General features: G+C 52.1%; 1 protein-coding gene across 1 annotated transcript in view; it reads right to left on the bottom strand.

The window, feature by feature from the left end:
* Window positions 1-21,868, bottom strand: part of Dnah1 (dynein axonemal heavy chain 1) — a 65,547-nt gene that overhangs the window by 29,803 nt on the left and 13,876 nt on the right. Inside the window, exons 8-31 of the mRNA XM_013143935.3 lie at window positions 16,327-16,484; window positions 14,892-15,103; window positions 14,102-14,400; window positions 13,235-13,385; window positions 12,326-12,519; window positions 11,997-12,222; window positions 11,377-11,496; window positions 10,638-10,720; window positions 10,038-10,179; window positions 9,437-9,592; window positions 8,851-9,049; window positions 8,519-8,772; window positions 7,597-7,809; window positions 5,869-6,033; window positions 5,216-5,337; window positions 4,935-5,040; window positions 4,271-4,450; window positions 3,559-3,699; window positions 2,869-3,032; window positions 2,526-2,639; window positions 2,059-2,247; window positions 1,687-1,792; window positions 963-1,076; window positions 320-469 (exon numbers count right to left, since the gene is read on the bottom strand). Of these exons, the coding sequence (XP_012999389.1) occupies window positions 320-469; window positions 963-1,076; window positions 1,687-1,792; window positions 2,059-2,247; window positions 2,526-2,639; window positions 2,869-3,032; window positions 3,559-3,699; window positions 4,271-4,450; window positions 4,935-5,040; window positions 5,216-5,337; window positions 5,869-6,033; window positions 7,597-7,809; window positions 8,519-8,772; window positions 8,851-9,049; window positions 9,437-9,592; window positions 10,038-10,179; window positions 10,638-10,720; window positions 11,377-11,496; window positions 11,997-12,222; window positions 12,326-12,519; window positions 13,235-13,385; window positions 14,102-14,400; window positions 14,892-15,103; window positions 16,327-16,484 (3,958 nt within the window). The remainder of the gene's footprint in view (window positions 1-319; window positions 470-962; window positions 1,077-1,686; window positions 1,793-2,058; window positions 2,248-2,525; window positions 2,640-2,868; window positions 3,033-3,558; window positions 3,700-4,270; window positions 4,451-4,934; window positions 5,041-5,215; window positions 5,338-5,868; window positions 6,034-7,596; window positions 7,810-8,518; window positions 8,773-8,850; window positions 9,050-9,436; window positions 9,593-10,037; window positions 10,180-10,637; window positions 10,721-11,376; window positions 11,497-11,996; window positions 12,223-12,325; window positions 12,520-13,234; window positions 13,386-14,101; window positions 14,401-14,891; window positions 15,104-16,326; window positions 16,485-21,868) is intronic.

Here is a 21,868-nt window from a genome sequence, read left to right as displayed (position 1 = left end):
AGCCCCAACTCTTGGGCCACATCACTGTGGCTTTTCCTGCAGGCTGTTTCTCCTCATGTAGTAGGCTGTTACATGCTTCATTTTGGCTCATGGTGCCAAACCATCAGAGCTACCCCTAGACCTGACCCACAGCCCAGCACATGTCCTAGGAATCCTGATTTTACAGCTGTGTGAAGAAAGACTGGGCTTGATCGTGGGTCATTACCACTTGGGAAGGACCAAGTGCATTTTCAGAGCCATTGGGGACAGTCACTTCAGTGGAGTGTGTGTGCATGCAGTTTTCAAAGTGGACGATCAGAAAACAGAGTCTGGACCTTACCTGGGAACTCAGCTGCTCAGAGGACAGCTTGAAGGTGGTGGTGATCTTCTTAGCCAGCACACTGGCCTCATTGAAGCCAAAGGAGTAGAGAGAGATCTCGGCAATCATGGCATAATCCGGGACCATCATGGCTACGGGTCGGAAGAGTGCCTGTGCACGAGGCACATGTGTGAACGGTGGGCAGGCCGTGGCCCCACCCCTGGGCACTACCTACCCTTTGGACTGTGTAGCCCTCAGAAGGCAGCTTTACCACACTTGTCCCAGCTAACACTGGGATTTCCTTATGTACCATATCTGCCATGGCTGGGTCTTCCACTGTCCTGCAGCTGGATAACCCTGGCCATCAGAAGCAGGTCCTTTGTGTGAAACTGAACGTGCCTTCCCGTAGCTCCCAGGAGGGGGCCCTTCTTGTCTCCTGGCTCCCTGTTTTTCCTGTAGGCCCAGCCTAGCAGCAGCTGTATCAGATGGCTGCTCTCCCAGACATGGGCAGGCAGGACTTCTCTCACATCCTGAGGTCAAGCCTAGGGATTTTCCTGTGCGGGTGAAGCAGGGGTGCTCCCCATACAGAGCTGCAGTCCCTGATGTCCAAGTATCTCTGCAGGGCAGAGCTCTGGTCTTCCTGGCCACCTGGACCTGAACTTACCTTAAGATTGTCAGGCAGTTCAGTGCGGCCAGCATATCCCGGGTTCATGGTGATAAACACTGCGCAGGATGGTACAAGTGGGATCTCAACCCCCTCAAACATGAAGCGTTCCACCTGTGGGCAAGGGATGCCATCTCACTAGGGTAAGTGGTACCCTCGCTGTTGCTTCCTCTGGATGAACCCCCACATGCTCTGCAGGTACCGCTGTTCTGGCAGCAGCCTGTTGACTAGGATCCTGATCATGGGGTGATTGGCCTAAGACCTCGGGTCCTCAGGTGCTAGTTCTACTCTTTTCCCACTCACTCCACCCTAATTCCTGACATTGATCTCCCTAGATTTAGGCAAGCTCAGGCCTGATTAGGCAGGGTTGTCTGCCAGCCTCTCAACTATTGACCCCAGGGCAAGACCCTTGGCTATGCCAAACAAGCTTGAAGACAGGACCAATGCCTGGGGCTTTCCCTGAAGGTCAGGACAGAGGATAGAATCCCTTTATCTGCCCTAGGTTGGCTTGGAAACTGCCCGAAGACTGCAATAATGACTTGGGTCTTCCTGTCTGGTTACAAGAGCCCTCTAGATCCTGCCCTGCAAGGGTGACAGTGAGGGGAAGTGAGAGGACAGAGGCTGGCCCTGGGTGGGCTTCTCACTCTGTGGTGTGGGAGCTGCCTGATGGTAGGGATGGCGGGATGGTGTGGTGGTGGTGGGGGCATAGTGGCCTGAGGCTCACCCGCTGTTGCTGTGCCTTCTGGATGGTAGTGATCTGCTGTGCCACCACAGATAGCACCTCGATGTCGATGCGGTTGAACTCATCGAAGCAGGCCCAGGCCCCCGCACTGAGGCCAGGATGCAGAGTGGGAGCACGTGTTCAGAGCCAGGCGTCACCTCCCTCCGAGGGCTCCCTCTGGCTCCACTTTCCTTAGCAGCTCAGCTGCAGTCCCACCGCCTGCCCCCCACTCCAGTGCCCTCTAAGGCTAAGCCTTGACTGCTGCCCCCCAGAATCCTACAAGGATCCTCTCGGGCAGGGTCCTCATCCTGCCTTCCTGTGGGGGAGAGCTTAGCCTTCTCGTTCCGTCCTGTCCACCTTCACACCCAGCCTTACCTGGCTAAGCCCTTGAAGAACTTGCCCATGGCCATGAAGTCGAGCTGGTCAGAGCAGTTGAACACAACCGTCTGTATGGCCAAAGCCTTGCCCAAGTCTTTGGTGGTCTCTGTCTTCCCTGTGCCAGCCGGGCCAGCCGGGGCACCCCCAAACTTGAGGTGCAGGGCTCCAGTCAGAGTGAGATAGCACCTGCAGGAGTGAGAGGAGGTGGGTTAGGGCTGCATGTGTCCTTCGTGCACCCAGTGGGTACACCTTCTTTCTGTGGATTCCCACAGCCCTGGGGGCCTCTCCTCTCAGGTCCCAGGTGTGCCCAGCCCCAGCTCCTGAGATCAGGTTGGAGTTGAGGCAATCTGCTCAGTATCCTCCCTGCCACCCCAGGACCCTGCAGAGATTTGTTTGGTCCCAGGACCCACCTGGGCCAACTTACTTCTCTTCCTCAAGACCCACCCAGTGAGGGTGACCCTCACCTGTCAGTGAGGGGTGTGATCACCAGCCTCCCGCTGTTGCCGAGGTACTCATAGCCATAGATGAACTCAGCATTCACAGCCCGGATGTACAGGTCGTTATTTGTCCAGTAATACCTGGGAGGATGGGGAGATGGGTTCCTGGCCATGGGGCCGCAGGCCCCTGTTGGGGATTTAGTCAAGGAAAGGGAGTTCTTTTGGGGAATGAGGCATTGAAATTCTCCTAGCCCAGCTTGTCCTAGATCCTGGAAGGCAGGGACAGGTCTCTTGTTAAATGACCCCCCACCTCTCCCTTGACTCTCTTCTAGCAGCCACTGTGGCCTTGAGGTGGCCCCCATGCCCTCACCTGAGCTGTGAGATCCACTCGAAGTCATTCACGCTGATCACATCCTCCTGTATCAGCTTGTTCACCACATCCTTGGCATGGACCTCGATGACAATTAGAGCCGACAGCACTGCCCGCTGCATGCGGGAGAGCTTTCCCCGTACCAGGGCCACCAGATCACTGAGCTGTGGGAATGGGAGCACTGTCAGAGGTCCAGGATCCATGGGGGCTTCCCTCCCTTGCAGAGATGGTGAGATTCGGCCGTGAATAGCTTCTCTTTCGTGAGAGCTTCTGACCCAGACGAGAGGGGAATAGGGATTAGGCATGGGGTAGGAGGTTAATAAAAACAGAAGCACATGCATGCCATCTGTCTCGGTGCATGAGGTGCCATGAGGGCATGAGCCTTCAAGGTGGGTGGTGCATCCTGGTGAGGAGTTGGAGTGTCATGAGGAGCCTGTGCATGGGACAAGGATAGTCTGGAGGATGGCATGGGAGGGACCTGGGTGTGTGGCTCCGCACTGACCATCAGCAGTGCCTGGCCTCTGGTCCCATCTACTACTGTGAGACACTTATTTTAGGGATGTCTGACTTTCTGTCCTTTAGACATAACCTCAGGCTTCTTTTAGGCTCATTGTACGAGAGTTACTGGAGCAAAAGGAATCACCTAGGGGTGTCAGGGGTATGGGTAGCTGTGACCCTCTGCACTCCTACCTGCTGGGTGAGCTGGGGGAACAGTTGAGTGCTAAGGCTGATGGTCTCCAGAGCCTGTGACACCTCCATGGTCCAGTAGGTCTGGCAGCCGGCGATGGTCACCTGGCCAGGCCAACTCAGAACCCACTGGGTCCTGGGCATCTGGGAAGACAACAAGGGCAGGCTGACTCAGGCAGCTGCCAGGCCTGACTCTTCCTGTCTTCTTCTTGTAAATGTTGTCTGTGCTTTGGTCTTTCAGACTCTGGGTTCGAATTGTTAATCCCATCAGTCCTTCAAAAGTTGAGGAGCCCATAAGTCCTGCCCCCCCCCAAAAGGGAAAACATAATCATCATTTACTCAGCAGATGAGACTTTGGAGCAGAAGGGTGGGAGACTGTGATCCTGGAGCACAGTCTGAGTTCAAGTCCTGGCTTGGTCCCCTGCAAGTCATGTGCTCTTAAGCAGAAGACCTCTCTGAATGGCCTCAGAGATAGGGCTCCCCCTGCAGCTTGGTTGCTGCTGGAGGAGCTGAGGGTCTGGAGCACATTAAGTGCATAAACCTAATGGGGTTTATAATGAATAGGAGCAACTCTCACTTTCTGGGTGTGCATGGAAAGGAAAGTTTTCAGATTCCTGCCTGGGCCCGAAGTGGTAGGTCTGAAGCCTGAGGAGGAGGCAGGCAGTAGCGACAGAGGCACTGAGTGGGGTCCAGGTGGGTGCAGGGCGGTGCTCACTTTGGGGTAGGCCTGGATGGCCCTCTCGATAATGCTTCTCACGCTGGCCTTCATGCTGTGCTCCACCTCCCGAAGCCAGTCCTCCACGTTGCTGGATGGGTAGATGGAGAAGGACAGCTCCACCTCCTCCCCTTCGGCTGAGTACATGTGTGTGATCTCCAGGTCCTCCTGGAACAGCAGCTGTGGGAGACAGTGACGTGAGCATAGTCACCCAGTAGTGTCAGAGACCCTAGACCAGTCCCAGGCTGACCCCCAGGCCCAGATGCCCTTGACTTTAGAAAGTTAACAGCTTAGGGGACCTGGGCATGTGTGGGCTTCCCTGACTGCAGCTCCCCAGCTGTGTCCTGGTCCCAGCCAGGCCTGGTCTGGAAGGAAGCCAGGCCTGTTGTGTTTTTCCCTGTCCTGCCCAGGCCTGTGTAGACTCCTCTGAAGATGAAGAGGGTCACAGCACCCCAAAGTGTTAGGAAACAGGGAACACTTGGGTGAATTAGAAGCCAAGGGCTCCCAGCCCTGTGCAGAGGGGCCTTCGGCAGCTGACCTTTCCACCTGCCACGGTGTGTCTCTGGAGCCCAGAGATCTCACTTGATACCTTAACTACACTAGAGGGCGTGGCCCAAGAGGAGAGATGTTCTCCCTGGGGATTGCCCCTGACCCAGCTACCCACCCGGGCAATGTTCTCGAAGCACTTGCGCAGGTGAGGCTGCACAGCCGTGGGGTCCTTTGTTTGGGATAAGATCTCCAGTAGTTCATCATCTGACAGGAAGTAGAATCTGCCAGGGAAGGGGTGAGAGGCCAGGTGGGCTTTCTAGGCCTGAAAGCCCCAGCACCACTGATGTCTTTGCATCCTTTCCTATAAGGGCACTTGAGACCCCAGCCTCGCGGGTGGCTACTGACAAAGTGATACGGGCTGTGGCACCCACCTGGTGTGAGGGGTGCTATGCCCACCTGGGGAAAGCGCTGCGCTTGGTTTCCAGGTACTCGCTGAGGCCCTTTTGCACCTGGTCCAGCAGCTTGTTGCAGTCCCGGAGGCTGTCAAGCAGCCTCTGGTCGGAACACACATTGATCACCTGCAGGCCCGGGCCAGGGCAGGAAGGGGACATGAGCGGGATGCAGCTGAGAGGCAGCAAGGCAGGTTGGCCAGAGTGCCTAGCCCAGCTAAGGGAGGAAGATGCATGAAAGCTATCCCCAGACCAAAGGCTGCCTGCATTAGCCCTGCCAGCCCCCCCACCCCCCACAATTCCAAGGTCAAAAATTGAGGATTCAACAAAGCTAAAGAGTGTGCTTTTTTGCAGGATTTTCCAGGACCTCTAAAATGCTAAATGCTAATGAGCTCCCAGATAAGTCACTACTATTGTTTTTTTTTTAATTTATTTTTTATTTTAAGCTGCTTAATTACCAGACTGGCCTTAAACTTGCAAACTTCCCACCTCAGCCTCCCAGAGTACTGGGATTATTAGGCATGTGCCACCATGCCTAGTGAGGAGCACTTCTGGTCATGGGGAACCTTGGGCTATGACCAAAGCCTCGGACTTGTCCTCCAGTCCTTGTTTAAGTAGGCTCCCAACCATGTGGCCAGGATCGTTGGGGTTGCAGCTTGCCTCCCGGTTCTCATAGGCGTTCCTCATGATCTTCCTCCAGATCCGCTCCATGGTCTGGTAGCGCTTGCTCTCCACGGGCAGCTGCCGGTTGATGTCCTCGGAGCTGAAGATGGGCTCCAGGTAGAGCCAGGAGCGCTGACAGTTCAGCCACTCCTCCAGCACCTCCTGACCAGGTAGAGTAGGGAGGCAAGAAAGGCACCATCAGGGCCCCAAGGTTCAGGATGTGCTGGCACCCGTGACCAAGATGTTCTACCTCATAGGAGTGCTGGAAAGGTACTGGTCTCCGGAGACACTTCCAGATGGTGTGGTCAGCATGGAACTCCAGGGAACAGACTGGTTGGGATGCCTGCCCTCCAGAGGCACCCATACCTCTACAGGACCCAGGGTTGCCACATTTCCCTGGCTTGAGCATGAGAGGCCATGCTCAAGCCTGCAAACCCTGAGGTGGCCAAGGAAAGTCCCCAGACAGAACTCAGGTCTGTGACCCCCTCAGGATTCTCCGAGGTTAATTGAGACTTGAGCAAGAGATCCCTAAATAGTCTCTGAAGCTCAGTCCTCAAACTCAGCCACATGAACCCCTCAGCCTGCCACTTCCCCACTCAGGCTGTCTTCTCCCCTCTATACAAACCCATTCATTCAAATTTCTTCTTCTGGAGATGTCTGGCCAACAGCAGCTCTGCATCAGGCCTGTGCCAGGCCCACATGGGTACAGGGGGGAACTGCAGGAGGCTACACATCCTGCCTTTGAGGAGCCCACAGTGTGCTCAGCAGTCAGTTCTTCCTGACTCACCACAGGGCTGGGGTAAGAGGCACCGAGTGAGGGCCTCAGTGGGAGCATGGTGCAGGCAGGTGAGGAAGAATTTGGCCAGATGTTTTTGCTGAGTCCTGGAGGAGATGGAGGTGGGGCAGAACTCCCAGTGGAAACGACACCAAGAGCAAAGGATGGAGACTGAGGGACCGTGCTGCCTGGCTCAGGGATCTCTAGGTAGGTGGGGGCAGGGGCTTACGGATAAACTATTTCACTCAGTTTCTGGCCTCCCCGAGGTCTCTGAACAGCTCCCAGGAAGAATCCAAGGGAGACTGTCAAACTTCAGGACTGTCGTCTAGGGATCTGTGCAGCCTCTGCTTCTGCCCCTGAAAGCTTCAGATGGGGCAGTCCCCAGTGCCCTGCTTGTGCCACCAAGGTAGCTCCAAATGAGACGGGAGTAGGAGGCTCTGTGCAGGGTGAGAAAGGTTGTGGAAGTCCGGAGCTTTATGATGTCTGGCCCCCAAATTCCAATACTGGGGTCCTGACATCCCGAGCCAAGAGATCCCTTTAGAGGTCTGATGGCAGGCACATTTTAAAACTAAATGCTGCTGGGTGTGGTGGCCCATACCTGTAATCCCCGTACTCAGGAGGCTGAGGCAGGAGGATCGCCATGAGTTCGAGGCCAGTCTTGATTACATAGTGAGTTCAAGGACAGCCTAAACTACACAGTGAAACCCTGTCTCTAAAGCAAAGCAAAATGAAACCAAAAAACTAAATGCTGCCTTCTCCACAGCCCTAATTGTTTGTCAGTAGCTAAGGGCCATAGACAGACAGACTCACCCACCCAAATCATCCTCTTCTGAAAGGAAGATCTGAGAGAGATCCAGAAGCTTGGTGAGCACAGCCTTACCCAGATGCCTCTAAGAGTCACTTGGCTGAGGGTGGAGAGGAGTGAGGGAAGAAGAGAAAGGAGGGCACACCTGGGTCAACTTCAGTTTGGTCTCCCAGGAGCTGATACGCTGCTCAAAGGGCTTCTTGTAGGGGGAGAAGGACATGCTCTGGGTCATGATGATGTGGTCATCGAGCAGCTGGGAAGCCTCATCTGGGCTCTTGAGGATGTAGGTATCAGTCTCCTTGTAGGGCAGTACATTGAACAGGATGGTTGACCATTCCTTCTCCATCTTGTCCAGTGCCTGGGGTGTGGGAAGAATCAAGGCTGGGTCCCAGGAAGGGGCTGGTTATCATGCTGTCCAGCCAGCTCTGGGCAGGGAAGAAGAGACCCTGGCCGGCTATGACCTTTGCATGGATCCCCTGGAAAGTACTCTCAGTACTGTACCAAGTCAACAATTTGCCTGTGGGCTCTCGTCTGGATCCAGGTCCAACTCTCACATGTGTTGCATGTACACAATGTGTGTTGTGTGTACACAACACACTTACACATGCATGTTGGGAGACAGCAAAGGTGCCAGGTAGGAGTGCAGGCTTTGGTCTTAGCTCTGACACTTACTGGCTGTGTCACCTTGGCCAATTGCTAACTTCCCCAAGCCTTAAGGTACTGATCCGTTACTGATGGATGGATGGGTAGATTGTGGTGACAGGGATGGAACCCCAGGCTTTGAAGCCAGGCAGGCACTCTACCCCCAAGCTGCACTCCTAGCATCCCTATACTCATCTATCAAATGAGGATAATATTGTCATTTCACTCCCAAGATACTGAAGGGATAACTGAGGAATAATAGCAGCGGTGGGCACCATGCCAAGCTCTTCATGTACATGAACTCACTTAACAGAATGCTCCCTGGGCATGATGGCCAAAGGGATGGGGCCCATTACTGTCATCTTTTCAAGTGGCTACCATTGCAAGGGCTGAAGGTCAGGGTGAGCCTGCAGGGAACTGCCCACCTGTTCGATGGAATACTCCTTCCCGGCCACCTCAGCCACCTTGCTGATACTCTCGATGTGGTCCTGCAGGTTCATCTCAAGGCAGCGGGCGAAGGTCAGGTTGGCTTTGGGCCTGACGTTGATGTTGATCTCATTGGATAGTATATCCCAGTGCCGGTTCCGCATGCCAGGGTTGCGTAGCCCCTGGATCAGTGGAATGTAAGGCTTGAACTCCTCGATTCGGGTGCGGATGTCTAAGGCCACTTCTTGGCAGGCTGCCAGGCAGAGCAGATGGGCATGAGAGGCAGCTGGCACAGGCAGGGCAGAAAAGGAAGATTGGTTTGGCCACTCACCTGGGATGTCCTTGAACTGCTTCACACATTTGTGCATGGTCTTGAAAGATTCGATGACGTTCTTCTCTAGCTGCTCAGCATCGATGGCTGACAGGGGGTCATTCATCCAGCTCTCAGACCAGCGTAGCCAGTCAGAAGCTGTGGTCCAGAGGTCCAGGTAGGGCTGGAATTCCTTCACCATCCTGGAGAGTTTATCATACTACAGGAGCAGAGGACAAGGCTGGGGCTGTCATGGAATGTTCCACAGGCTTTCACCATGCTGTTCCTACTTAGGACAGTTACAGCACTTCTCTCCCCTGCCCCTGGTTGCTGTTTCTGCACTGCCTCCATTCCCCAACCCTGGCTCTGGGCTTTGAGCTGTAAAGTAATGCCCAGGCTGAACCTCTGGGGCCTCCTGTATGGTTCCCAGGTCCCTTTGTCCTAAGAGCCAAGGTGGTGGTACCTCTACACTGCCGTCTGTCCAGTCCTACCCCTGTCATGCCAGAGCCCTGCCACCCAGGAGCTGCGCTTTGATGTGGGTGCAGACACAAGCAGTTTCCTCAAGCCCTTGGGGGTAGGAGGAGCTAAGTGCTCATGGGAGGCCTACATTAGTGATGGGCAGCCCGAAGATCCGCTCCCGGTTGTTGTAGAGCGTTGCCAGCTGCTGGCAGTCCTTCAGCTGCTTCTTGACTCGTCGCACCTCATTGGCAATTTCATGTGCTCGCGAAACCTCCACATGGACAGAGAAGCCAGCTACCACCAGCTAAAGGCCAAAGGCAAGGATCAGACAACCCCAAAGTCCCATCCCATGCCCATGCATTCATATGCACACACCCAGTGACCCCAAGCTCCCCAGGCATCGACTCCTCCCAGCTCTGGACTGTGAAGGTCGCTATCCCATGTCAGGCAGGCTGGTGACCCATGATGACATGGTAAGGGTTAGCAGGGGGATCCAGTGCCCTAAATACTTTTTGATGTCCATAGAAGAAGAGTTGGACCCCACTAGTCTGAATTTTTCTGGAAACTGCTGCCCAAGCATATCCTGGTCTCTCAGTTCAGTGTTTCAGCCATTTATTCACTCATCTACCCATTCATCCATCACGCTTGACACAGCGTGTCCCCCACACAGGGAGCAAGGCTGACCTGCAGCACTGAGTGTATGTGGGGTGGGGAGCAGTCCAGGCCCAGAGCCCTCAGCCAAGCCCCACCTGCAGCCCTTCCAGCTTTTCCTGGAAGTTGTTCTGATCCATGAGCTGGATTTTGCGGAACTTCTCCTCATCCTCGATGTGCTGATGCCGCACTGTTTCTATCTGCCCGAGAATCTTAGATGGCCAGAAGCTGGCAGCCCATCTGGACAGAAGGGGGGTTGGGATTGGGGGAAATGCCACATCTGAGATGATGAAGTGGACAGGCTCGCAGGGGCACCCTATCAGGCACCCAGGTCTGGCATCCAGTGGGCATCCACTGTTTGCAAAGCAAACAGTGGGACAGGGATTCAGGCAGCAGGCAGCTGGGAGTGGGTGACTGGGAAATCCACGTGGACTGGGAGAAAGTCACTGAGTAGTTGTCCACCACTGAGGAGGCAACCCTGGCCCTACCCTCTGGAAATTACGATCACCATCCAGTGACACATAGATCCAGTGTATCTGATTCAATGACAAGGATACAGGGGAAATAAAAGTCACCAAGACTACCAGAGCCTTATGCCAGAAAGAGGCAAAACAATGGTCTCCAACCTGGGCCACTATAGCTCAGCAATCTTAACCCACTTCCAGCTGCCCACCCATCTCTCTGGTCACCCTACTCACTTGTCATTGAAGTCATCTGAGTTGAGGTTGTAAAAGAACTCATCCATGACCTGGTAGTCTTCCATGACCTTTACAATCCGCTCCTGAATGGACAGGTGGTGAAGGAAACTGTGCTATGGCAGTGTCTTCTTGGGATGGGGCTCTCCAAAGTGGCCAGGTATTAGGAGAGGATGGCCAGGGGCAGAGCAGGAGGTGCGGGGGCTCCAATGGCTGTAACCACCACACCTCCACTTTCCAATGTCCTGACCTGCACCATCAGCCCTCCTGACCTCCCAGATAGCACAGCTCCCAAATATTATCAGAGCTGGATGGACCGTGAGGTGGGCAGGGAGAGGAGCTGAGGATGGGGTGTCTTCCCAAAGACCAGCACAAGCAGGGGCAGGGTGTGGGCTAAAGACCATGTAGGTGGCAGTGTGGTCAGGCACAAAGAGTGGGGTGGAGGTGGGGAAGGGGGTACAGTGGTATGTTTTAGAGGGGGCCATGGGCTAAAACAAGGCTGGAAGCTTCTGGAGGTCCATTGAGGGAGGAAGTCCTCTTCTGCCTGGGCCTGCCACCTCATAGCCTCCTGGGCCCCACTTACCCCTCTGGGTATCTACTTCTTGGCTCCTGAACTCTCAGGCCCTGCTTGCCCTGGCCCCCGGTCCTTGAAAGCCAGCCCCAAACCTCCAACATCCTAAACTTCATATGCCCCCCTGACTTACAGCTAAGCTCCCCACTCAGCTCCTGTCCCCAGCCTTACCTCCAACCCCGCCAGCTTCTCAGGGATGCCCTTCATCCAGTCTCTCAGCTCTGCAAGCTCTTCAATGCTGTTGGGCTTCTCGTAGATCTTTCGGCTGATGCTGCGGAACTCTTCGCAGATCTGGCGGTGGGGAGGAAGGCACTAGTGGGGGCTGTGTGCCCCTTCCCTACCTTCCCTGGGGCCCATTCGTCCTGCTAGGTCCCCAGTGCCTCCCAACAAGTAGTTGTCCTGCCACAAGCACCTCCTGTGGTGTTTCCAAGAGGTTCCTGGGGTTGCTCCTGTCTCCCAAGGGGTGAGAATGTCACCCAGTACAGTTCCCAGCCTCCTCTGGCCCTACCAACACACGCAAGCCTGAACTTGCATAAACTCAGCTCTTCAAAACAAGCAGGAGGTCCTGTGGGCAGACTTCCCACGTCTCTAGAAGTCTAGGATAGGCGGTAACACCTCCCACAGGGGACAGCTCCCCACTAACAGGCTAGGATGACTCCCTTTCCCTTCATTAGGCTGGATGTCTACAGGCATTCCCCTGCCCGGAGACATCTTGCTAGGGGAATACACGATGTAGGTGAGGAGGTTTGCATATTGCTGTGGTCACTGGGGCAAGGCAGATGGGCTCTTACACTGTCCACTTCCTTGTGAAGACTCTTGGCCAGGATGTCCATCATGGAAATGGCCAGCGTCTTGCGCTTTTTGGACAGGCTCTGCTTGACATTGTCGACATTGATGTAGAAGGGTCCGATGATGATGCTGCTGGGCAGTGAGTTGTCCAGGATCTCTTTCTCCTTCAGGTGTGTGAGCACCACTTCTCGCACCTCCTGGGCCGATGGGCACTGTGTCTGGTAATCTCTGAGAACAGTACACATGTGGAAAGGCAGAGGGCAATGTGAGGGGCAGGGGGTACCCAGACACACTCAGACTTGAATGCCTGTCCACACGTGTGAGCACGCACTTGAGGAAGGTGGCAACGTCGCTATTGTTCAGCTCCAGGTACTTTCTGTACTCCTTGGCATAAGCCTGCAGCGGGATCATAGCCTTATGCATGGCATTAACTATGATGGCCCGCAGCTCCTCCACCAGGGGCTCATGAAGGCCCACTGACTCCAGCAAGGGGTCCCCACTGATAAAGAGGTCCTCCATCACCAGCTGCAAGAAAGGGGACAGTAGACCTGGCTGTGGTGAATTAGCAGGATCCCAGTGGGCAGTGTGGGCAGGCACAGAGAGTGGGGTGGAGTGGGGAAGGGTTGCAGTGGCATGTCTTAGAGGGGGCTGTGGACTAAAATGAGGCTGGAAGCCCTGGAGGCCCACTGAGAGAGACGGTCCTCCTCAGCCCAGTGCCTAGGGAAGGAGCGAAGGGGCAGCCAGGTTGCTGGTGGCTCTGACTGAACGACAGGGAAGATGAGGGGCTTTTAAGTTGTGGACTCTTGTGTCTGGGGAGTGGGCTGGGTGAAGCTGGGTGTGGGCACAGCAGTGGTGACTAGTGGGAACCTTTGGCACTGGTCCCATAGGTAGAAGTCAACCTATGTCTGCCCTTGAGATGAAGAGAGCTAGGAGTGGGGCAGGAGGGGTGGGATCCTGGGCAGATGTGGATGTGACAGAATAGGTTCAGCAAGAGCAGGACCCCAGTTGCCACTGTGGTACTTAGCAGTTTTATGATGGAAGTTAATGATTAAACTTCCCCAGGCCTGCAAAGCTGGGTTGCTAATGATTCCCACAGTTCCGCTGGTGATGAGGATTAAATGGGGCTGCACCCATGATAAAGTTTAATCGCTGATACTTGTGGTAGGACCCTGTGGCTCAGAGAGGCACTAGCAGTCATGGCAGAAGATGCTCTATGCCCCACAACAGCTGCAGTAGGTACCTTCTCCAACTGGGGCACCGAATGGGTGGCCAGGATGCCCTTGTCGAAGATATTGAGCAAGGACGTCTCAAACTGCTCCAGTGGGGTGCTGTAATGTACCCCTGAGCTGTCCAGCACCAAGTCCATAATGAACAGAGGATTCTTCTTGGGCCTAGGGAGTCACAGCTGGGCTTAACACAGGCATGGGCCTGAGGAGGACCCTCTGCCCTTCCTGCCAGCCTTGCACCTCTTAAGGTTTTCCATTCATGCTGCATCCCTCCTCCTTTCTCCCAGAATCCTCCAAAGTCAACAGAAGAAAGACCTGGACAATTCAGCCAAGTTCTTTCTTGGGTACCACAGAGGGAGGATCCCCTCCCAACATACATGCACACACACGCACACATACTACCAGATCCTAAAGTCATCAGGACAGGTCAGCGAGGCCCTAGGTACTTGTGGGCCCTGTGCCCTTCAGATGTCCACCACACACCAATAGCTCCCAAGCCTGGATCCCAAACCTGGCCCTCCTGATGGCATCTGACACACTCAGAATAAATCCATCCCTCAGTAGACCCTCTAATTAAAGGCAGGCTATCTGTCTCTCTCTGACAGCAGGAGCTGTATCTCTGGTTCCCCTAGAACCATGCCTGGCTCATGGCAAGTTTTCAATGAGTATCTGTCAGCCACATATCTCAGAAGCTAAGTTAGTGAATGAACGTAACCAAAATACCAGGCAGAGCTCCTGGGGCATTGTCTTGACAGCCTTGGGGCCACCTTGGGAGCAGTCAGGCTCTTCCTGGTGTCCAGAACCTGATGGTGCTGGGTGCTGTGGCTCTGCCACCGTGGTTTGGTAAGGAAGCTGTCTGTCTCTGCTCTGTTGGGCCCTACCTGTAGGGGCTGTTCATTAAGTCTTCACCCCAGACCATGTCCTCGGGACAGTCCAGCACACTGCCACAGGCATCGCTGATGAACTGTGTGAAGCTGGTGAGTGAGTCTTGTACCAGGAAGCGCAGGGCATCCTGCAGCATGTACTTGATCATCTCCATCAGCTTGCGCAGCTTCGACATGAGGTACACTTCCCAGTTAGTCTCGTAGAGGTTGTACCAGCCCTTGCTCATGTCTCTCAGGCTGCTACGCATAGCCACCTTCAGACCGCTGATCCAGCTGTCCTTGAGGAACATCTGCACCTGGAGTGGCCACAGCATAATCGCGAAGCTGCCCCAGGGTACCCATTGCCCACAGCCACTGCACTTGAGGATTCTCCATGCCAGGGTTCTGGTAGCGGCCTTAGGACTCATCTGACTGTGGAAGGTCCTCCCCCACAAATTTACTGCTAAGCTCTGCCAGTTGACACCCTCCTGTGACCCCACTGCTCCGGCTGTGAGTCCCTGGAAAGCAGGGCTTTCCCTGCAGCCAGAGGAGAAAGACCAGAGACCAGAGGCTGTTACCCCCTTCCCCATACTAGGTGGAGGCGACCAAGGTGGAGACAGCATGAGGGCCTCTCCTTGCCTCTGAGAGGCCAGTCACACCCTTGGCCCCACTCTGGGCTCCAACAAGGCCTTCAAAGAGACCAGGGCCTGGTTAGAAGTGGCTGATGACCCTGGGCTTCCTGGTGGCCCTGGGCTGTCAGCTCCAGGGCTTGGCCCTGTCCACCCTCCACGCCCCAGTGCCCAGGCACCTGGGATAAGGTCTGCAGCTGGATCTGCTCGAACTCCTCCAGGCGGCTGTACTTGGAGAGGGTTGAGTGGAACAGTGACATAGAGGTCACCTTGTTGCATTTGGCCCGGACCTTGCTCAGGGCTGTGATGACCTCTGGCCGTGTAAGCAGGGATACAAAGGTGAAATCCTCCTTCTGTTCTCGGAAGGGATACTTGGGAACACTCACCAGCCCTAGAGAGTAGAAGCCAAGGGCCAGTGTCAGACTGCCTAGGACATGGCAGGGGTCAGGACACATCTATAGGATTCTTGATGAGGGACACCATTCCTGCCTCCTCTCCAGGAGAGTGCGCCATATTTCAGGAACCTTCTTTTTCCTGCAGTCTGTCAGTGAATCGGCTGCTCTGGGACAGGAAAAGAAATTCCTTCCAGGATGCCTGGGTCACAGGTCCCTTTTACAAGTGGGTGGCACTTCCTCTGCTTGTCTTCTCCCACCCTTGTGGCACACAACCTTCAGGCTACCTGGAGCCTTCCCTGGCCACCAGGGAGAGCAGCTGTGGACACCAGGACCCCTCAGCACGCTTGCTGTCCACACAGCAGCCTGTGTGCTGGGCTTAGCACACACCGGAAACCAGATCCAAGAAATGAAGGTAGCAGGGTTGGGGGAGCTCAAATCCAAGAGGGCTCCTGGAGATTGCGGACCTGCTCCGAGATTCTCATCTGTGAGCCTGCAGCAAGGCCAACCCTACTCTCGCTACTTCCGGAACTCCTTCAGGTGACTACACGTGGAGAGGCTCCTTGAGGCCTTGCCCAGCAGAGCCTCTGTTATGTACTTTTTCCCCCCACACTTGGGATTGAATTCAAGACCATTGCACTGAGCTACACCCCCAGCCTTTTAAAATACTTAAAAAATTTTTTTGAGACAGGGTCTTATTAAATCACTAAGTTGCCCAGTTGCACTCACATTTTCAATCTTCCTGCCTCAGCCTCCCAGGAGTGATGGGATTACAAGTGTGTGCCACCACACCCAGCTTATCCTCTACTTGTGTATCATAGCTTTCTGGGTGCATAATTATTTTGTGGCTTTTGCCTTATTCTTGTTTTGTTTTGTTTTTGAGACAGGGTTTTGCTATGCAGTTCAGGCTAGCCTTGAACTCAGCATGTATCCCAGAGTGGCCTTGAATCTGTGGCAATCCTCTCACCTCAGCATTCTGAATGCTGGGTTTACAGGCATGTGCCACCATGCCCAGCTGCATTATTCTGATGAACATTTTTAAAACATCCCTTTACTATTTCCCTGACCAGAGCTCTCCAGGAAGCTGGTGAAAGAAGCATATAAATGCGGGGGACAGACAGTGGGCAGGGGAGGCTCTCAGCGGCAGGACAGACCACCCTTGTGGGAGGGCAGGGAGGGAGCCCTGGCCAGGTGGATGGCAGTGGGGTTCTGTGACCCTTACCCTTCTCGGGCACCTTCTCCTCCTCGCTCTCGGGCAGGGTCACATAGGAAAATGTGTCAGGCTTGGCAGAGACAATCTTGTCAAAGCTCATCTTGTTCATGCTGCGCTCATAGTCCAGGATCACCTCTCTGCTGAGTTTGCTGAGGTGCTCGAGGACCCTGCCATGGAGAGAGTATCAGGGAAGTCAGGATGCGACGTACTCTAATGGCCCTCTGCTGTGGGCCAGTCAGAGAGCTGCTCTGACACGGACTTGGGGACACAAGCCTAGGACTTTCTGGATCAGATTGGGCTAGCTGATTGGGTTCCCACTTCTCAGTCATCCCAGACATCCTCATCTCTCCTCTTCCAACTCAAATCCACCCCCCATATAACTCCAAACTGATCACATCGCTGTGCTTAAAACCATCCCTGATCTCCTGGATCTTAAGGCAGGGCCAAAGCCCTTCCTGTGATCAAGGAGTCCTCCCTGCCCCCTCGCAGGCCATTCTCTCCATCTCTCCCTCACTCCCACCTGGAACACCAGGCCTCATCCACCCTGGAGCCTTTGGATGTGCTCTTTCCAATGGTGGCCACAATCTCATCCACCTCAGCCTCACTTCTGCCAGATCCATCCTGGGAGTTTTTATCCTGGGCACATTTCACCTCCTTTTGGACGAGGGCAGCCCTGTTTATGGTCCCAAAGTGCCTCTCCTATGCTGACACTCCTGACACTGTTCAATGGCTCCTCCCAGAGAACCCTTTACTCAATCCCTTGCTCGTGTTGGTCTCTCTACCCAGACTTCCCAGACTTCTCTATTTCCCTGCCCAGCAGGTTCAGCTCAAGTGCTATTCCCCCACAAAGCCACTCCTGACTTACATCCCGTGGCCCTGGGCTTAGATGATCTTTACTCTCCCATCCCTGATTACCACACCCCAGGCAGGATTTGGAAGGCGGTGGCATGGGACATGAGAGAAGGTTATGGTAGCCTGACCATGAGAGTGACAGACACAGGGAAGATGAGCAAACAGTTCCACCCTCTGTGCCTTGGGCTCCTCTTTGGGAAATGGGGAGGTGACAGCACCTGCCTGGAGGTGTGGGGGGCTGATCCTGAAAGACATGGGGCTCAGGGCTAGGAGGCAGCTGTGAGCAATCAGAGAAGCCTCTGTTCCTATGCTGTCCACTCAGATGCCACACGCAGCCTTGGAGTCTGAACATCTGGTATTCATAAATCCATCTGTGGCCGCAACTTCTCCCCTCACTTATTTACCTGCCCCTCAGCCTTACCACCTGGTGTGTGTCATTGGGTGTCAAACTTGGTGGGGTAAAAGTAAATGTTTCAGTTTTGTCCATCTCCCACCCTACTCTTTGGTTCCTGAGCAACACTGTGGTGGACTCAACCAATCCTTGGCTGGATGTGCCCTCGGGACAGTCAGTCAGTCCATGGCCTCCGTTGCTCCCCTGCTCCTGCTTCCCCTGCTCCTCAGCGGCTCCAACCTCTAGCCTAGATGATGGTATCAGTCTCTTCTCTCCTCCACCCTGCCCCTTATGACCCATTCTCCACTTGGACAAGGGCGGGGAGAGAGACTTTAAACATGTAAATGATCAGACTCCTCTGCTTGGAGTTCCTGAGGCTTCTTATAAATGGCAGGCCAGTCCCACGCAGCATGTGGGATGTGGCCCAGTCTCTCACCTCCCCGCTCTCACTGCAGTCTCATTCTGCTCCAGCCATGCTAACCCCATCCTGCCCTTCATATACCTCAGACATGTCCCTCTCAGGTCTGCACTACTGCTCCCTCTGCTAGACTCTTCCGTCATTTTTGGGGGGAATCTCAACTCAGCTGTTATCACTTCTGTGAGGCTTTCCCTGACCACCAAACATAAAGTAGCCTGCCTCTCAAAAGTCTCCTTTCTCTTCCTGTGTCTTCACAGTACTTGATTTTCATTGTCTGTCTTCTGTATTGTTTTATTAGTATATGTTTGTAACACACAGTGAGTATAAGCATGGTGGGAATTTGGTACATTACATACGGCATCTTAACCCTTTTTACTTCTCCTCTCCTCCTCTACTGTTGATGTCTTCTTGTCCAGACTGTGAGCTCCTGGGGAGCAGATCCTTTCTTGGACATGTTTGCTGCTCTGACCTGGTGCCTGGCACAAGACAGAATCCTCCATCTTTCTTCCTCAGTTTTTATCTAGGATCCAGTGATTTCTCACTTGACTCGGGGGAGAATGACTACTTCCCCCTGGGCATCTCAGTGAGTCAGATGGAGCCCATAGGGTGAAGTCTTCCCAGATGGGCTTAGGAGCTCACATCTGTCCCTGCTGTGACCAGTACTGGTATGGGGATAGAAAGGGTAAGTGCCCTTGTTCTGCCTCTCAGATCAATCTCATGGTGCTGCTCCTCTTCCTGAGTCCCCGTGGGTCAGGCTGTGGCTAGCCTTCTCCTAATCATGTCTTTGCCTGCTGCTTCCTCTATCATAGCCTATTTCCTTCTCTCTCTGCTTTGGAGAGGATGTCATTCCTAAATCACTTGCACAAGAATCAAAGTCTAAGACAGAATGTGGTGGCCACTGGTGCATTCCTGAAACTGCTGCTGCCATCTTTTGGAAAAATGAAGCCAGAACAGGCTGGGTCAGAGCTTGGAAGGATCATGCTTGGAATATCTGAATGTTTCGGATTTCTTGTTGCAGGCAAAGCCATGTATTCCCCTGCTGTCTAAGCCAATCAGAGCCTAGAATCTTCCATTCTCACAGCAAAAAAACATTCCAAATGATAGAGAATGCAAGAAATGGGATTATGGATGGTAAGGGTAAGATGATTACATCAATTCAAATTTCCTAGCACAAGAAAAGAAAGAAAGAAAGAAAGAAGAGGAAAGGAAGGAAGAAGGAAAAGAAGCGAGAAAAGGAAAAAGAAAATAAAGGGAAAAATCAATAATACACCTATGCTTTTAACACTATTGGAATAAAGAATCTAAACTTTAAGTTCTCTTTAAGTAGAAAAACAATCATTAACCTACAGGGATCTGCTTCCCACACTCCTGCTTAGCACTTTCAGGGAAAAGAAATAAGTGTGAGCAGCTTGACCAGCAAGCAAGCCCAGTGTGGGAACCAGCACCACACACAGGCTGCTGCTGGACTAGAACAGACAGACACCAGCCCCTTCTGGCGTGTGGGATGGCAAACAAGAAGTACCAGTTCCCACCCCTAACATAAGCGATGGCTGATCTGGAGAAACACAGGCTGTGATGATAGCTATGGAGGTGAAATGCCATTGGATGCCTGTGGTGCTTTGCTGTTTCAGTAACATTGCAGGTCTAGAGTCAGTGGTCTGATCATGGGTTCAGAGGATAGTAGTACACAGTGTGGCATCTATGGGGGTCTCCTTCTAAGGGTGTTAGCCATTATTGATTCCCTATGGTCGTGTTTTGAAGTCCTATATTGTTTCCATTGTTTTGCTGAATTGGGTTTTATTCTCTTTTGTTTGGTTATAGCTATTTCAATGATGGCAAGATCTATTATGGTAGCAATTTTGGATTTACTATAGGCTCATTTTTGAAGTCCTTTATTGCATTTATTGTTTTGTTTTTATTGTTTCTATTCTGTTCTGTTCTGTTTGATTTTCATTATATCTGAAGTTATCGGCAGCTATTTTTAAGAGTTCAAAGGTTTTATGGTAACTATTATTGATTTTGTAATGTTTTAAAGTCCTATATCTTTTACACTGGTTTGTGTTAATTGGTTTTATTCTGTTTTATCCTCTTTAAAATAAAAAATGAAGAAAAAAAAAAAGAAGTGTGAGCAACTCAAGGTACTGTTTACTGTATTACAAAGAGGAGTCCTTTGAAGACCAGCGGGTTAGGGGGAAAAGCTGGTAACCATCTATGTCTGTGAGATATAAGAGAACTCACACAATCTCTTCCTCTTGCTCTTGCTGTCTATGCACACACACACACACACACACTCTCTCTCTCTCTCTCTCTCTCTCTCTCTCTCTCTAATTTGCTATACTGACAGAAGAGGGCTCTCTTAAGCTAGAACCTTGCAAATCACCCCAAATCCATAAAATCATAGATGAAAGTAGATGACATTTATAAGTAAAAGAAGGGGCATTTAAATAGATGAATATTTCCACGCACTTCTCAAAATAAACAAACAAATCAATAAATCAAACAAGGACAAAGCAGAACAAAATGGTAACACAACATTTCAAACATAACTAAATACCCTTAAACAAGTGTTTGGGAATATGAATAAAAAAACACCCTGACTTAGAAATTCAAAAGTAAAACAAAATTCAAAACAGGAAAATAGGAAGAAAAAAGATTTAATTGAACTTATGGTGAAAAATGCAAGATATGAAATTTTCTCAGGGAAGAAGGCTAAATTGCAAGTGCCCGAGAGAAAAGAGTCTAATCAAAATGTGATAAAGTACATTAAAGAAATGCAGGAATAGAGCTAAAAGCATGAAAATGAGAAACAGAAAAACTAACAGAAGCCAGAAATGAAATACAAGACAGGGTGAATTATAAGACAAGCAAAGAAGAAGCAATATGTTTAGATGTATAGGTATAAGTATGTAATGGAATTCCTGATAAAGACAAAACAAATGGAAGAGAACTAACATTTAAAGATTACGATTCAAGAGAAAATTCCTGAAATAAGAATGCTTAATTTTCTGTGTGTTTGTACAAGGTCCATTGGGTACTTAGAAAAATCGGACCCATGGTCACGTGGCCCTGTTGGCTTTGAACCTGCGTTAAGGCAGAATTTCATGGCAGGGGCACAGGGCAGGACCAAACTGCTCACATCACAGTGGCCAGGAAGCAAAGGGAGAGACAAGAAGAGGCTGGGCTCCCAATAATCTCTTCCAGGGACTTATCCCCAGCTGTCTCACTTCCTTCTACCAGGCCCCACCTCACACAGACTACAACTTTCCAGTCCTGCCATGGGCTAGGCACTGACCCTTTCACACACAGGCCCTAGGAGACATTTCGGATTCTCAAGGTCTCCAGGACAGATAGAAGTTTTAAAATAAATGCTGCAGAAACAACTGGTTGGCATTTGGACAAAATTAGACTCCTACCACACATAGGATCAACCAAGGAAATATATGTAAAAAACTGGAGCCAAGTACATAATTGAAGAAAACCTCCATATGAGGAAAGACTTCTCAATTATGACTCAAAACTCAAATGCAATTGGAGAAAAGATTAATAAAACCAACTACATATTTGTATTGTATTGCCAGATCACCATAAAATTTCAGAACACAGCTGACACACTGGGAGAAGATATTTAGGACATAGATCACAAGTAAAGAGCCCTAATATATAAAGAACTTTTGAAACTGGACAGAAAAAGTCCAAAAACCACAAGAGAGGAAAAAGTGAGCAAAAGGCAACATGTAAAAAAAATCATCCTTGATCATATGAAAGATTAGGAACGATATTCAGCCACACTTACAATAACATCAAATTCAAACTATGCTGAGATATAATTTCTTACTAACCTTTCAGACTGACAAATGGTAATAGAGTATGCCAACACACTCTTGCTAAGG

This window comes from Cavia porcellus, unplaced genomic scaffold (genome assembly GCF_034190915.1).
Source record: "Cavia porcellus strain 051 isolate PalLab524CR breed Dunkin Hartley unplaced genomic scaffold, mCavPor4.1 scaffold_10, whole genome shotgun sequence".
NCBI lineage: Eukaryota > Metazoa > Chordata > Mammalia > Rodentia > Caviidae > Cavia > Cavia porcellus.
The sequence above is the reverse complement of the archived record's forward strand: the minus strand, read 5'-3'. Positions and strand labels throughout refer to the sequence as shown.